At 33.9% G+C, this 12,593-nt stretch overlaps 1 protein-coding gene across 1 annotated transcript; it reads right to left on the bottom strand.

Annotated features, from left to right (window-relative positions):
• Nucleotides 1-5,200: 5,200 nt before the first annotated feature.
• Nucleotides 5,201-6,679, bottom strand: LOC149899325 (uncharacterized). The gene has a single exon (XM_090114643.1). It carries the CDS (start codon nt 6,677-6,679, stop codon nt 5,201-5,203), a length of 1,479 nt encoding a protein of 492 aa, XP_089970769.1.
• Nucleotides 6,680-12,593: the final 5,914 nt, after the last annotated feature.

Genomic DNA, 12,593 nt, shown 5'->3' with positions numbered 1-12,593 from the left:
ACACTACATACATATTTCGTAAGGGACAAAAATACCCCAAAATAACTCATGGTCACTGTAGTGAGATATTGCGGTAATCTTTATAAGGTGATAACAGATGTGTCACTCAGATTAGGGTCACCTGTTCATTGCAATTCCACATAAAATATGTTTTATTCCTTCGTTCATAAATTCGCGAGGGTATTGAGGAAAGGTTTACATACATTATGAGCCATTGTACGCTTTTGTTGAAGCAAAATTCTGTTGGATTTTGTAAGTTTATAGTAACGGACTTTGAAAATATTGGTTATGGTTTTTGGACATATATTCTTGTAGCAGTAAATGTAATGATTAGCTTATTTTGTTTTCCCTGCAATGGACAGGAAATAAAAAAATATTTATGCTAAAGTTTTCTAAGGTTAAGGTACTCACAGTCATGTGCCGGTTGGGTAATCCTACGAAAGTACAAAAGTTTGTATATATTTTTTTTGATACTCTTTCGCGCAAAAACTGCTGAACCGATTTTCATGAAATTTTCCACACACATAGAGGGTAACTTAGGATAGTTTATATCCCGAAAATCCCACGGGAACTTGAACTATGCGGGTTTTCCTTTGACTACGCCGGCGAAAAGCTAGTGTTACAATATAAGAAAAAAATCAAGCAAATAGAGTGAATATTTCAATTTAAACTTTGATATTTCCACTGTGTACCCTATTTTCTTAAGCTTGCTAAAATCATGGCGGCCTAATATTATAGATAACACCAAATTACTTTCGAGTTATTCTCGTCTGTCATTAAATTCCCATTAATCTTACCTAAACCTAGCTCACTGGAAAGTACCTACTAGAACATCGTAGTTCCAAATACTTACGGAGAAGTTCTATTATTAGCCATAAGATAAAAGATTAGATATCAAGTCCTTGTTTGAGGTATTACGGAATAATTTAATAGTATATATTTATAGACATTCTATAAGAAATAATATATGGACTGTCATGTTTTTCCTATTACAATTATGATTTCTTTTAGGAACTCCGCATAAAATATTAAATAGATTCAAAGTTTATGGGAAAATATTATAAACCTGTAAGTATCAAAAACGTCTTAAAACTACATATTATTATACATATTAAGATTCTTTGAAGAGAAAGCGTAATGCTTTAAGCAATTTATTTATTAGAACAGCAACCGAGGAGCAAAGAAAAGGGTTTTTTTTCACATTTGCTTTCATGACTAATGAAATATAATTACTTGAAAAAACTGGCAAATGCTTTATAAATAAGAAATTTTTGAAGAGAGATGTTTTTGAGAATTCGTTCACGAGGTGGGATTGGAACCCGCGTCTTTCGCCATGCCACGGCCAGGGCGACGCCTGACCTATCAGCCTCTTTTTTTTTTTTTCAAATCTTTATTTAATGAGCTTAATCACAAAATGATTATGTCGCTCAGGTACACACATACACATACGTACACAGGTATATAAATTCAGTAATTTAATAATTATATATCTAGCTACAAATAATTTAATGAGACTGATCCGAGGCGCAACCCATATTATATAGTCTGATAATACGTTTTATTTCTTCCGAATGGGGGTTAGACAAAATAATGTTGATGTCCGCAAACGTTTTCAATATGTCGCTACAATTCGATAGACGGTAGGCTGCATTACGGGAACATTCCATCAATACATGCGTTATGTCCTCTGGAACACCGCATTGTTCACAATTCGGTGACAAAACCTTTTTCATCAGAAACGCAAACTTATTTGATGGGACATGCCCGGTTCGCAGCCTCATAATCAAAACTATGTCCTTTCTACAAAGGCTGTGATGCTCAAACCATGGAATCCTCAGCGGCTGTGGCTGGACGGTTTTATACCATATGCCTTTTTCTTTTGAACGCGCATCAAAATATTCCTTCCATAGGTTATAGCAGTAGTTTTTAATTAAACAAATGCAATTCGAGTAATAAGGTAACATATTATAGTCCACTCCATCTGAAATAGCCTGTTTAGCCAACATATCTACTCGCTCGTTATGTTCCAGTCCACAATGTGATGGAATCCACTGTAGTTTAATTGTTTTGGAATTACCAGTTAAATTTAAAATATGACTTAAAATCGTGTAAGCTATAGGGGTACCTGGTAGGCCCGAAGTACAGCGGATTAAATGCTGCAACGCGCTTTTGGAGTCACTAAATATCACAATATTATTTTGGACTAACGAAGTTGCGTAGGACAGAGCCTCACAAATTGATATTAGTTCTGCTTCCATTATACAACAGTAATTGTTATTAATTTTTAGTTTTAAATTTATATCGCATTGGATGTCGTAGAATGCAGAGCCGACCCCCTCCCCATCCTTGGAGCCGTCAGTGAATATTTTATAGTAATTAAAATATTGCTTATTAATTAAATCCATACATGCTAAGTTTAAATCTAATGAGCTATAATTTCGTTTGGGACTAATTATACTAGGAATACTAACATAAACTATATTATCTAAATTGATATTAGTGACCCAGGTATCCATTGAAAACATCTCCAATTGCCGAGTATTATAAATATTAATGTTAGATAATTTTTCATACAGAATCACAAGTAATAGCTTCTTTTTATTACGCCAATAATTGTTATCTTTTAGTGTATATAATTCTTCTAATATATGAATAGTTACATTATTTGATCGAGCTTTGGCTTTTAGTAAAAATTTACCACCTAAATACGCCCTCCGTACATGCAATGGAGAGAGGCTAAGTTCACTCTCCATGGCATGTATTGGAGTAGTTCTTATAAAACCACCTATTACCCTCATTGCTTGATTTTGTATTTTATCTAATTTACTTGTATACTTCTGGTAGCTATTATCATATAAAAAACATCCATAGTCTAGTCTACTCCTTATTATAGCAATGTACAATCTTCTAAGCTGTCTGGGATGAACACCCCATGATGCCCCAGCCAGAATTTTGATAATATTTAAGTATCTAGATATTTTATAGACCAAGTTTTGAATATGTATATTCCACTTTAAAGACTGATCTAACCACATTCCCAAGTATTTAACAGAATTAACTACTTCGATTGTAGTATTATTTATATTAAGGGACATTTGTTGTCTATTGACACCTCTTTTGAAAATACAAAGCTTGGTTTTAGTTGGAGAAATATCTAAACCTAACTCACCTAGTATATTGTTTATTTTGTTTAAAGCTATTTGCAATTCCCTAGATACATACTCAACATTTTTTCCCGAAATATACAAAACATAGTCATCAGCATACTGAGAAATCATAACATTAGAAATCTGTTTGCTAACCTGGAGAGTTGCAATATTAAATAATAGAGGGGACAATGGGTCTCCCTGAGCCAAACCTCGTCCTGTACTTCGGGATAATGTAGTATTGCCGATCTTTATATTAATATTTCTCTCCTTCAAAAAAGTCCATAAATATTTACAAAGTTTAGAGCCAGCACCGAGCTGATCCAAAATTAAAAGAAGTGCTTTAATGTCAACGTTGTTATAAGCATTTTGAATGTCAATAAAACATCCACCTGTTAATAAATTTTTGGAAAATCCTAGCTGAATTCTACTCACTAGATTAGTGAGATTGTCAAGACAAGATTTAGTTTTTCGAAAGCCCGTTGTCTCCTCATGAAATAGATTTTTACCTTCAACTAACCATTCTAACCTATTCCTCAACATAGAATGTAAAATCTTACTAAAGCAGGACATAAGAGAAATTGGTCTTAGCGCTGAAACTGAAGAGGGATCGCGACCGACTTTAGGAATGGGAATAACATAAATTTCTCGCCATTGATAAGGAACGAAACTGAGTGTGAAAAATAAATTATATAACTCTAGTAAGATTATTAATGCATTTTCTGGTAGGTGTTTAATCATTGAATATGATATCTGATCGTCTCCGGGTGCAGTATCTTTATTTTTAATGCATCTTTTAAGTTCATTAAGTGAAAAGGATGATTCTATCTTTATATTCTTCGAGGAAAAAATTGGATTCTTTGAACATACAAAATCTGGTGACAAGTTATGCAGAAGATCATTGGCTAACCCTTCGTCTACATGAGACTTGGACATTTTATGGCCTTTCAACCACCTCATCTTACGCCATAGCTCATTTACAGAAGTAGTTTCGTCAAGTGAGGAACAAAACTTGGAAAATGCTTCATTTCTGGCCTGTCTAATTAATCTTTGGGCAATACTAATACGTTCCTTTAATTTATTCAAATTAGCAGGAATTGGATTTTTTCTAAATAAAGTAAGAGCCAGACGTCTTTCTGCAACTACCTTTGAGAGATTAGGACTCCAATAAGGCTTAGGAATAAAACGTTTTGTGGGGTCATGACTAATTTTATAAAAAGGAATATGAGCATCAGCGGCTCCATCAATAATGCTAAGAAATAGGTCATAACTTTTTTGCGGTTCATCTTCAATTATATGGAAATTTGAAATGTTATGTTCAATATATTTACGGTATTCTATCCAGTCTGCTTTTTTATAATTTCTTTTTTTAATATAACTCGGCGATGTATTCGTGTATGAAATATTAATTTTGACTATCAAGTGATCGCTACCTAGTGATTCATTCGTCACATTCCAATCTAAATGCATTATTATATCTGACGATACAATTGAAATATCCGGTGAAGATTCCTGTAACCTTCCGTTAACATATTTTATTCGCGTAGGTCGTCCATCATTAAGCGACACAAAATTACTTTCTATCAAAGAGTCAAAAATATTGTTACCCCTCGGATCTGTCTTACATGACCAACTTACATGGTGACCATTAAAATCACCCAGTATAATAGTTTTTTGACTACAAATAGAAAACAATTCATCCCAATCATGTTGAGAAGTTCGTATTGACGGAGAGCAATAAACGGAGATTATGTACTCGATATATTTACAATTGAAAATTTTGATAGCTACTACTTCAATGTTTGAGTTAGACAGTTGTACTGGCAGTAATTGGGCTCTGATAGAATTGTGAGTTATAATGGCTACACCTCCAAACGAATCTTCTCGATCATGACGGAATATATTAAAACCACTTATCTTAAACATAATATCGTTATTCAGCCACGTTTCACACACAGCTGCTATGTGAATTTTTTCCGTACTTAATAACAGGTCAAGTTCTGTACGCTTAGCTCTTATACTTTGTGCATTCCATTGAATAATATTTATTTTGTTTATACCCATAATGAGCTAAACATATTTTTAAAAGGCAAACTACGTATATACTGTCCTACTACAGATGTCAACCACTCAATACATATTGTCACTCCTTGGATAATTTTGTTTTTCAAATCTACTTCCGAGTTAGTTACTAACGCATATAATTTTGTCAGTAATTGTCTATAATTTAACGTAGATCTGATTCTCTCTCTTCTCTCTTTTTTTTCCTTTCTGGATTGCTCTTCGTTTTCCGATTCACCGTCTTCATCATTATTTATTGCTTCTGAGTCTGAAGACACATCCCAATTAAATACTTCATCCTGGCTTAGTTTCTTTCTCTTACTCTTCTCTTTTTTACGAGTCTGTTCCACGGGTTGAGGTACGTTCCGTTGATGTAGATTGACACTGGATCGTTTGGGAGTGCGTGCCACGCTTGCGTAAGTAGTTGAGTTAGTATCCTGAGATTGTGTGGCCTCAGATATGGACGCAGCTATCTGATTGGGTAATGCCGATATTGGGGGCATCAATTGTTCATCATTTAGTAGAGCAGGTTCAGGAGGAACATATACTTGCAACGCCTTTCTGTAAGAACAGTTGAACTCGGCCATTATAGCCCTCAGTCGTTTCTCCTTCAAGAACACCCCGCACGATCTGTCCATAGATATATGGTTCCTCGTACAGTTGACACACCTAAATGCAGTAGTTTCACAGTTCCCATGGTTCTTACCGCACTTGGGACACACTATTTTCTTATTTGGACAGGCACGTAGAACGTGCCCAAATCTCCAGCACTTAGAACATTGAGTAACTGGAAATACGTATGGATCCACATTTATTTTCATCCCATAGATGTATACATATGCTGGTAATGATGAACCCTTAAATCCCAAGCGGACCGATTCACTCTCTTCCCATCCATTACCAGTATTATTTCTTCGTTTTAATCGTTTGACTGAAATAATATCACTGCTGCTCGAGATAATGTCTAATATATCCTTCTCGCTCAAATCGGCTTCAACATTCTTAATTACACCATAAGATACTACAACCTCTAGCGGCTTTTGAAACCTCCAGCCAAGCTCCTGCAGAGACTTACAATTGATTAGTTCTTCCGCACTTTCAGACTTTTCAAACTGAATAAATATTTTATAAGGGTTAATATACTTAATGCGGCTCACACTACTGATGTTGTTCTCTTCTAACAATTTAGCAAATGAAAACTGCTTAGGCAGCTTTTCGGTACTATTTATGTACAGATCAACTTTTTGGGCTAACCTCTTTCCATTTCTACCTACGGTAACCCACATCTCCTCTTCATCAACTTCCCGAGCTCTTTTATTTGGCCGTGAACTAGCCTCTTCCACTTCATTTGAATTGTCCATATCGTTTTGCTGAATCATATTTTCTAATAAACAATTCTCGGAATTCTCCACATTTTGTTGAATTAAAATGTTAGTATGGTCTATATTCTCGACAATTATGTCTTCCTCCATAGTAAATAAGGTGCATTATCGAATGCATCCATTTGATAACGCACGAACCGTTCGAGCGGAACGAAACGTCTTATTCACCAGTTAAACAGTAAATACACTCGACAAACACGTTTGTTGCGAACCGTGGCTCTCAGCGAACTGCTATCAGCCTCTTAAAGTTTCAGATGTATAATAACATTACACAAAAGTTACTAATTAAAAGAATACCCAAATAAACCTATTTTATTTTTTATAATAACACAATAATTGCTAATAATTAAAAAATTACGTACCTACAAATAGTTTTGTTTTAAAATAAATAACAAGAAGAATTCCAAAGCGTATAACGTAAGTGCCTTGTGGATTGCAAACTCGTTTTTTGCCTCGAGTGTTCCTTCTTTCAGAGGATTAGCTACTTCTTGAGTACTACAGCACATCTATTTTCTCCGCGAAATGAATGTGAACGGGGCCGGATTTAGGGGAATCTTTTTTGTTATTATAAAAATTGTGTAGTTACAGAAATTTCTAGAATATCAATTAATTAACAATTTTCTAAAGTCTAAAGAATAAAATATACATAATACTGTATTTTTATGAAACCAACCTTTTTATTGACACTTTATTGTAGGAAATATTATTATGATTAGAAATTTAAATTAGGTTTTACTTACATTAATTTTAGCAACAAATAACTGTTATGTGGAAATGGAATGATTGATATTGTAAAGAAAGCTACCGGTTTGATTTGTAACTTAATTCTGGTTAAATTGATGAGCAGCAATTGTTTTTGATAAACCCCACGACCGATTTAATGCTGAAAAAGGATAGAATACTAAGTGAGAGGTCCGGTAGGATTAGTCTTACTAAAGCGATTACAATATCGTCCACAACAGATTCTATTCCGGATTTAACATGTATAATGTCCGGTAAATCCGGAAAAGTAGTACCCTTTATCGAATTAGTGACAATTAAATCAAATAGCATCTTGTCACATACAAACTGTAGACGTAATTTTGCGGGATTTTTTATTATTATTTCATTTGTTATTTTCAATAGATATTATATCGAATTTTAATAGAAGTTTACTTGTGTGATTTTAATATTTTGAATTTGGCTATCCGGCTCTCAGGCTCACCGCCCCGGAATCGCAAAAACGTAGGTTCGAATTCCACCTCGTGCTCGATTTTTTACTATTCTTAAAAAAAAACCTCAATGGATAACAAATAAACAACAATAACCTTAACCTAAAATATATAATAATAATAATCTATACATATAATAAAATCGTAGGAAAGTCAAAACTGTACATTGAATATTTTTTTAAAAGAATACATAATCCATGATCTATAATCGATATAGAAGCCAAAAATATAGTTTTTAGAATTTTTGTCTGTTTGTCTGTTTGTCTGTTTGTCTGTATGTTTGACCGAGCTAATCTCGAAAAGTACTGCATGGATTTACTTCAAATTTTGCATGAATATTCCTAAGAGGTCGGGTGAGGATAGTTTAAACATATTATCATGATATCACCTTCGGGGGAGGAGCTGTGAGCCTTTATTTTTCTTACATATTCCGTGTACTACGACAGCGTACAATCTAAAGACTCATGTTTAAATGTTGGTTTCGAGTAAGCCATGCTATTATCTAGCTTTACAAAATAAAAACTATGTCATTTACGTAATTTGGGCAGAGAAACAGTTAAATGAATCTTAGCAGTATAAAGACAAATTTGAAACAGCGCCATCTATGAAGTGTTAGTAAAATCAAACACACGTTAACTATTGGAAATTAATAATCAAATGACGCATATATAAATGTTGTTTGACAATATCTAGATTGACACTATAAAAATTATGCCATTTGAGGAACTTGGGAAGAAAAACATAGTTTAAAGAATGTAAGTTGTATAATGTTAATTTTGTAACAGCGCCATCTATGAGATTTCGTAAAAATCAAATCAATTTAGATGTTAACACTACTGAATACACAGTTGGAAATTAATAATTTAAATATAATTATGTTATTTATTTAACTCTTTAGCCCATATCTTCCCTTCCCTATAAGGTATATTTCGTGTAAATAATAATTATACTACATTTTTTTAAAGTGAGGGTAGATGTTTATTATTTTAAGTAAAACTAGACACCATTATCTACAGTTAATCTAATATTGATTGCGTTAATTAGTTACAATTTTAAAAATCTTCGTATTTTATAAATTTACTAGCTTACCGCCCGCGGGTTCGTCCGCTTTGTCTAAAACCTAATAAATTATATACTAAAACCTTCCTCTTGAATCAGTCTATCTATTAAAAAAACCGCATCAAAATCCGTTGCGAAGTTTTAAAGATTTAAGCATACAAAGGGACATGGGGACAGAGAAAGCGACTTTTTTTATACTATGTAGTGATATTTATAAAGCAATTGAATGCCATAAAACCAAAAATATCAAATGCAATCTTCGTGTTTTGTGAATTTTCACCATCATGCGTTCCCACAAAAAGTAAGTTGTTACTTATAGGTATTTATTTTTTATAATGATAGCAATTCATGTTTTTTGTTGGTAGGTATTATATAACACTTTTAGAATGAAATAATAAAATGATGAATTCTTTTATTATTTTGAGGTGCATTGGGAACAGTAGTTTTTGATAAAATTTTATTTGTAAGTAGCTTTTTTTATAGATTTACAGTTAACTTTTGATTTTGTTATTTACTGATTCAATGCTCATAAAATTATATCGCCTTTGGAAGACGATTTCTGCTGATATTTTTACAACACCACTTGAAAATTGATGATTTGATGGTAAAGATAGTAGCAGCGAGGATTAAGTGGAAATTAGTAATCATCCGCTTCGTCAATTTTTGACTGAAGTTAATGTCCAACGTCCAATGGTTCAATCATTGGAAGTATCTCGGGAAATTTTGGAGGATATTTTTCAGGAAGGAGAGGAGGGGCAGCCAACCACATATCAAACGACTACGTTTTAGTACCGAAAAAAATGTTATTCCAAATGAAACCTAAATTTTGCACTCACAGCTGTACAAGTAATGTTTTTATTTTGACTTTGCGGTTATCTGATTATAATATTTATCGTTATGGCTATCGAGGTACCGACCGTACTGGGATCAGAGTACATGATACAGTTCATCATCCAGGATTGCTAAGAGCATTTTAACACTGAAAAAGATGTTTTCTTTGAATCGTAGTTGCTTCATTTATTTATTTTTAATCATTTAGATAAAATAAATTATGTAACGGTTTTATAAGAAAACACAGTATATTTATTAGGCGACGGTGATTTCTTCCAGGCAAAAGATATTCATCAGCTCAATAAAATTGAATAGTATGTTGTTAGTTATTCTTTAGATTCACAATTGTAATGAGCATTTCCGCAAGCAAGTTGTATCGTAGTTTAGATATATCATAGTTTTGACATATTAAAGTTCCAACAAAACCCTCAAATTTTTGAGCAGGGTTGAGCAAGATAATTTGAAAAATGTGCCGTGTTAAGTATTATAGAAAAGGTTAGTTCGTTGGTAATTATTATATTTTCTTCTTCATTTACATGTTGTTAGTAAAAATAAACTTTGACTAACAGTCAAAGTATATTTTAACTAATACTACTTTAATATCTATTATACCTACTTATGTTCAGTATTTATCTGTATTATTCATCATCATCAGCCCATATACGTTCCCACTGCTGGGACACGGGCCTCCTATGAGGGTACAGGCCATAATCCACCACGCTGGCCAAGTACGTGTTGGCGGATGACACATGTCATCGAACTTTTTAATTCTTCGACATGTCGGTTTCCTCACGATGTTTTCCTTCACCGTTCGAGCAGTGGTGATGTTACAACATGCGCAGATAAATTGAAAAAATCAATTTATTTCCTGCGCGCTCGCCTGGTCTCGAACCCCGGACTTATCGATTCGAAGTCCGAGGTCTCACCACTGAGCCACCACTGCTTATCTGTATTATTATTGCTTGGTAATTAATATATTTTCATGTCGTATACCTAATTATAAACATAAGTTTGATGTGTAATTAGCTGGATTTATTTTTACACACTCACAGACTTATATTTTATGTTAAAAGAGTGTTAATAGTGTAAATCATGATATTTTTTCACAATTAATAATAATCCTTTTTTCTAATGGTGTTGGCATTAAATTAAACCGCGCTGTCGTTTCGTTCACAAAAAGTGATGTTATGAGGAGCATATTCGGTCCTCATATCATAAAAAATCTGTGCGAAAACAATAAACACGTGTGAGGCCCTCACGGCAGATCGGGGCGGTCTGACGCGAAGTGGGGACAGCGTTGTCACTGTATCGCTCTTGCCACGCTGTTCAACAGACTTATTCGATAGTTCAGTTTTGTATTAAGACCGCTGTGACAACCAACCCGTGAGACAACCAAACCCGGTCTCCCCTACTATCCCGTGAGACCGAAACCTTCACTGAGAGGGTATGACGTCTCACAGCTGATCGCAAACGGCATATTGTACTATCCCGTGAGACCGAAACCCTCACTGAGAGGGAATTACGTCTCACTACTGATCACGACAGTCATATTTTATCTCGAGAATCTGAAACTTTACTCAATATGAAGACCGTTTGACAAATGATAGGGTGCATCATAATATTATTCGATCTCTTGAAGATGAACATGAGTATAAGCAATGACTAGAGTAGGGACGCGAATATTACAATTATATGAGACAAGAACGATTAATAAGTTTGTTTAATGAAAGATTAAGAATTGAAACTATTCGGTCTCTGGAAACGGACGAATAGCGAGAGGCCCGTCTTACTGCAGACAGATTTCGTCATAGTCTTAATGACTTGAGGTAAACAATGTACGAATTCGGTGGTGTGGTCTGACAAAATAATATAAAAGTGGGTTTGCTTATAACCTCACAATTGATTACAGATCATCTTCTGTAAAGGCGTAGTATGTTCTTTTTGTAATGCTTTAAAGTGTAGTAAAGAGTCGGCTTTCATTTGAAGATACACCGGAACCTTTGAAATCACTACTTTTAGAGGAACATACTGTGCAATGTAAACTGTTATTAGACAATATTCGCTCTTATAGTAGCGCGTTTCAAATGATCCTTTGGTGCTCAATAATTATCAGAAGGTCCGTTCATGCTTACTTTTAAGATACAAGGTCAAGTTTACCATTTGATAGGATCCCTTTTGCCTGTAGGCCAACCTAAGTTTGTTTAAATACCTATATTTTGTATTCGACTACAACGAATAGTGGAATACAAGAAATCAATATTTCTCAAATTTAAAACTGAACTCATTTCAAAATTTTAGAACAGGTTAATTCGTATGTATGCAGTTTTAAATCGACATTAGAAGCTTTTCCTCAAGATGGTGATATCGGCACTCAGGAACTCCCTGGACGTGTTATAACGCCCAGGCCACAGTATTACAAATTTTTCCTAAAATAGAGCAACGAATGTATTTTCGCATAGCAACGGAGGGGAACTCGCGGGGGGTCAAGTGACGCGTCACGCGGGCCACTTACCACAAACATGCTTAGTTTGTGGTACCGAGCGCGAAAGAAAGTCATCGTGTTTTTAGTAAAGTTACTATGTTAACTAACGTAATTTAATACTTAAGTACATATTCTATAATGGTGTGCTCAAACTGTTAATCTACATTTAATTTAGATTATTATATTTTGATACTAAGTAATGTAGAATTTAAATCACATTCATTCATGTTTTCTTCAGATTTTAAGATTTTCTTATCAGAGTGTTCAATTTTAATGTAAGTAGTTAAATTTTATAAGAGACAATAATTAAGAACATTCAAAAATAAAGTGTCACGTATTTTTTTTAAACGACGAATGACGAAAAACGACCTAATCGCGGACAAAGTCGCGGGCAACAGCTAGTATATAAATAAAATAAATA

Source organism: Colias eurytheme, chromosome 21 (assembly GCF_061535395.1).
Source record: "Colias eurytheme isolate Ceu_HAF_F1 chromosome 21, ilColEury1 Martin Lab GWU primary, whole genome shotgun sequence".
Taxonomy (NCBI): Eukaryota; Metazoa; Arthropoda; class Insecta; order Lepidoptera; family Pieridae; genus Colias; species Colias eurytheme.
The sequence above is the reverse complement of the archived record's forward strand: the minus strand, read 5'-3'. Positions and strand labels throughout refer to the sequence as shown.

Coding starts and splice junctions, on each gene's coding strand:
- LOC149899325 (XM_090114643.1), bottom strand. CDS start 6,679: ATGGAGGAAGACATAATTGTCGAGAATATAGACCATACTAACATTTTA.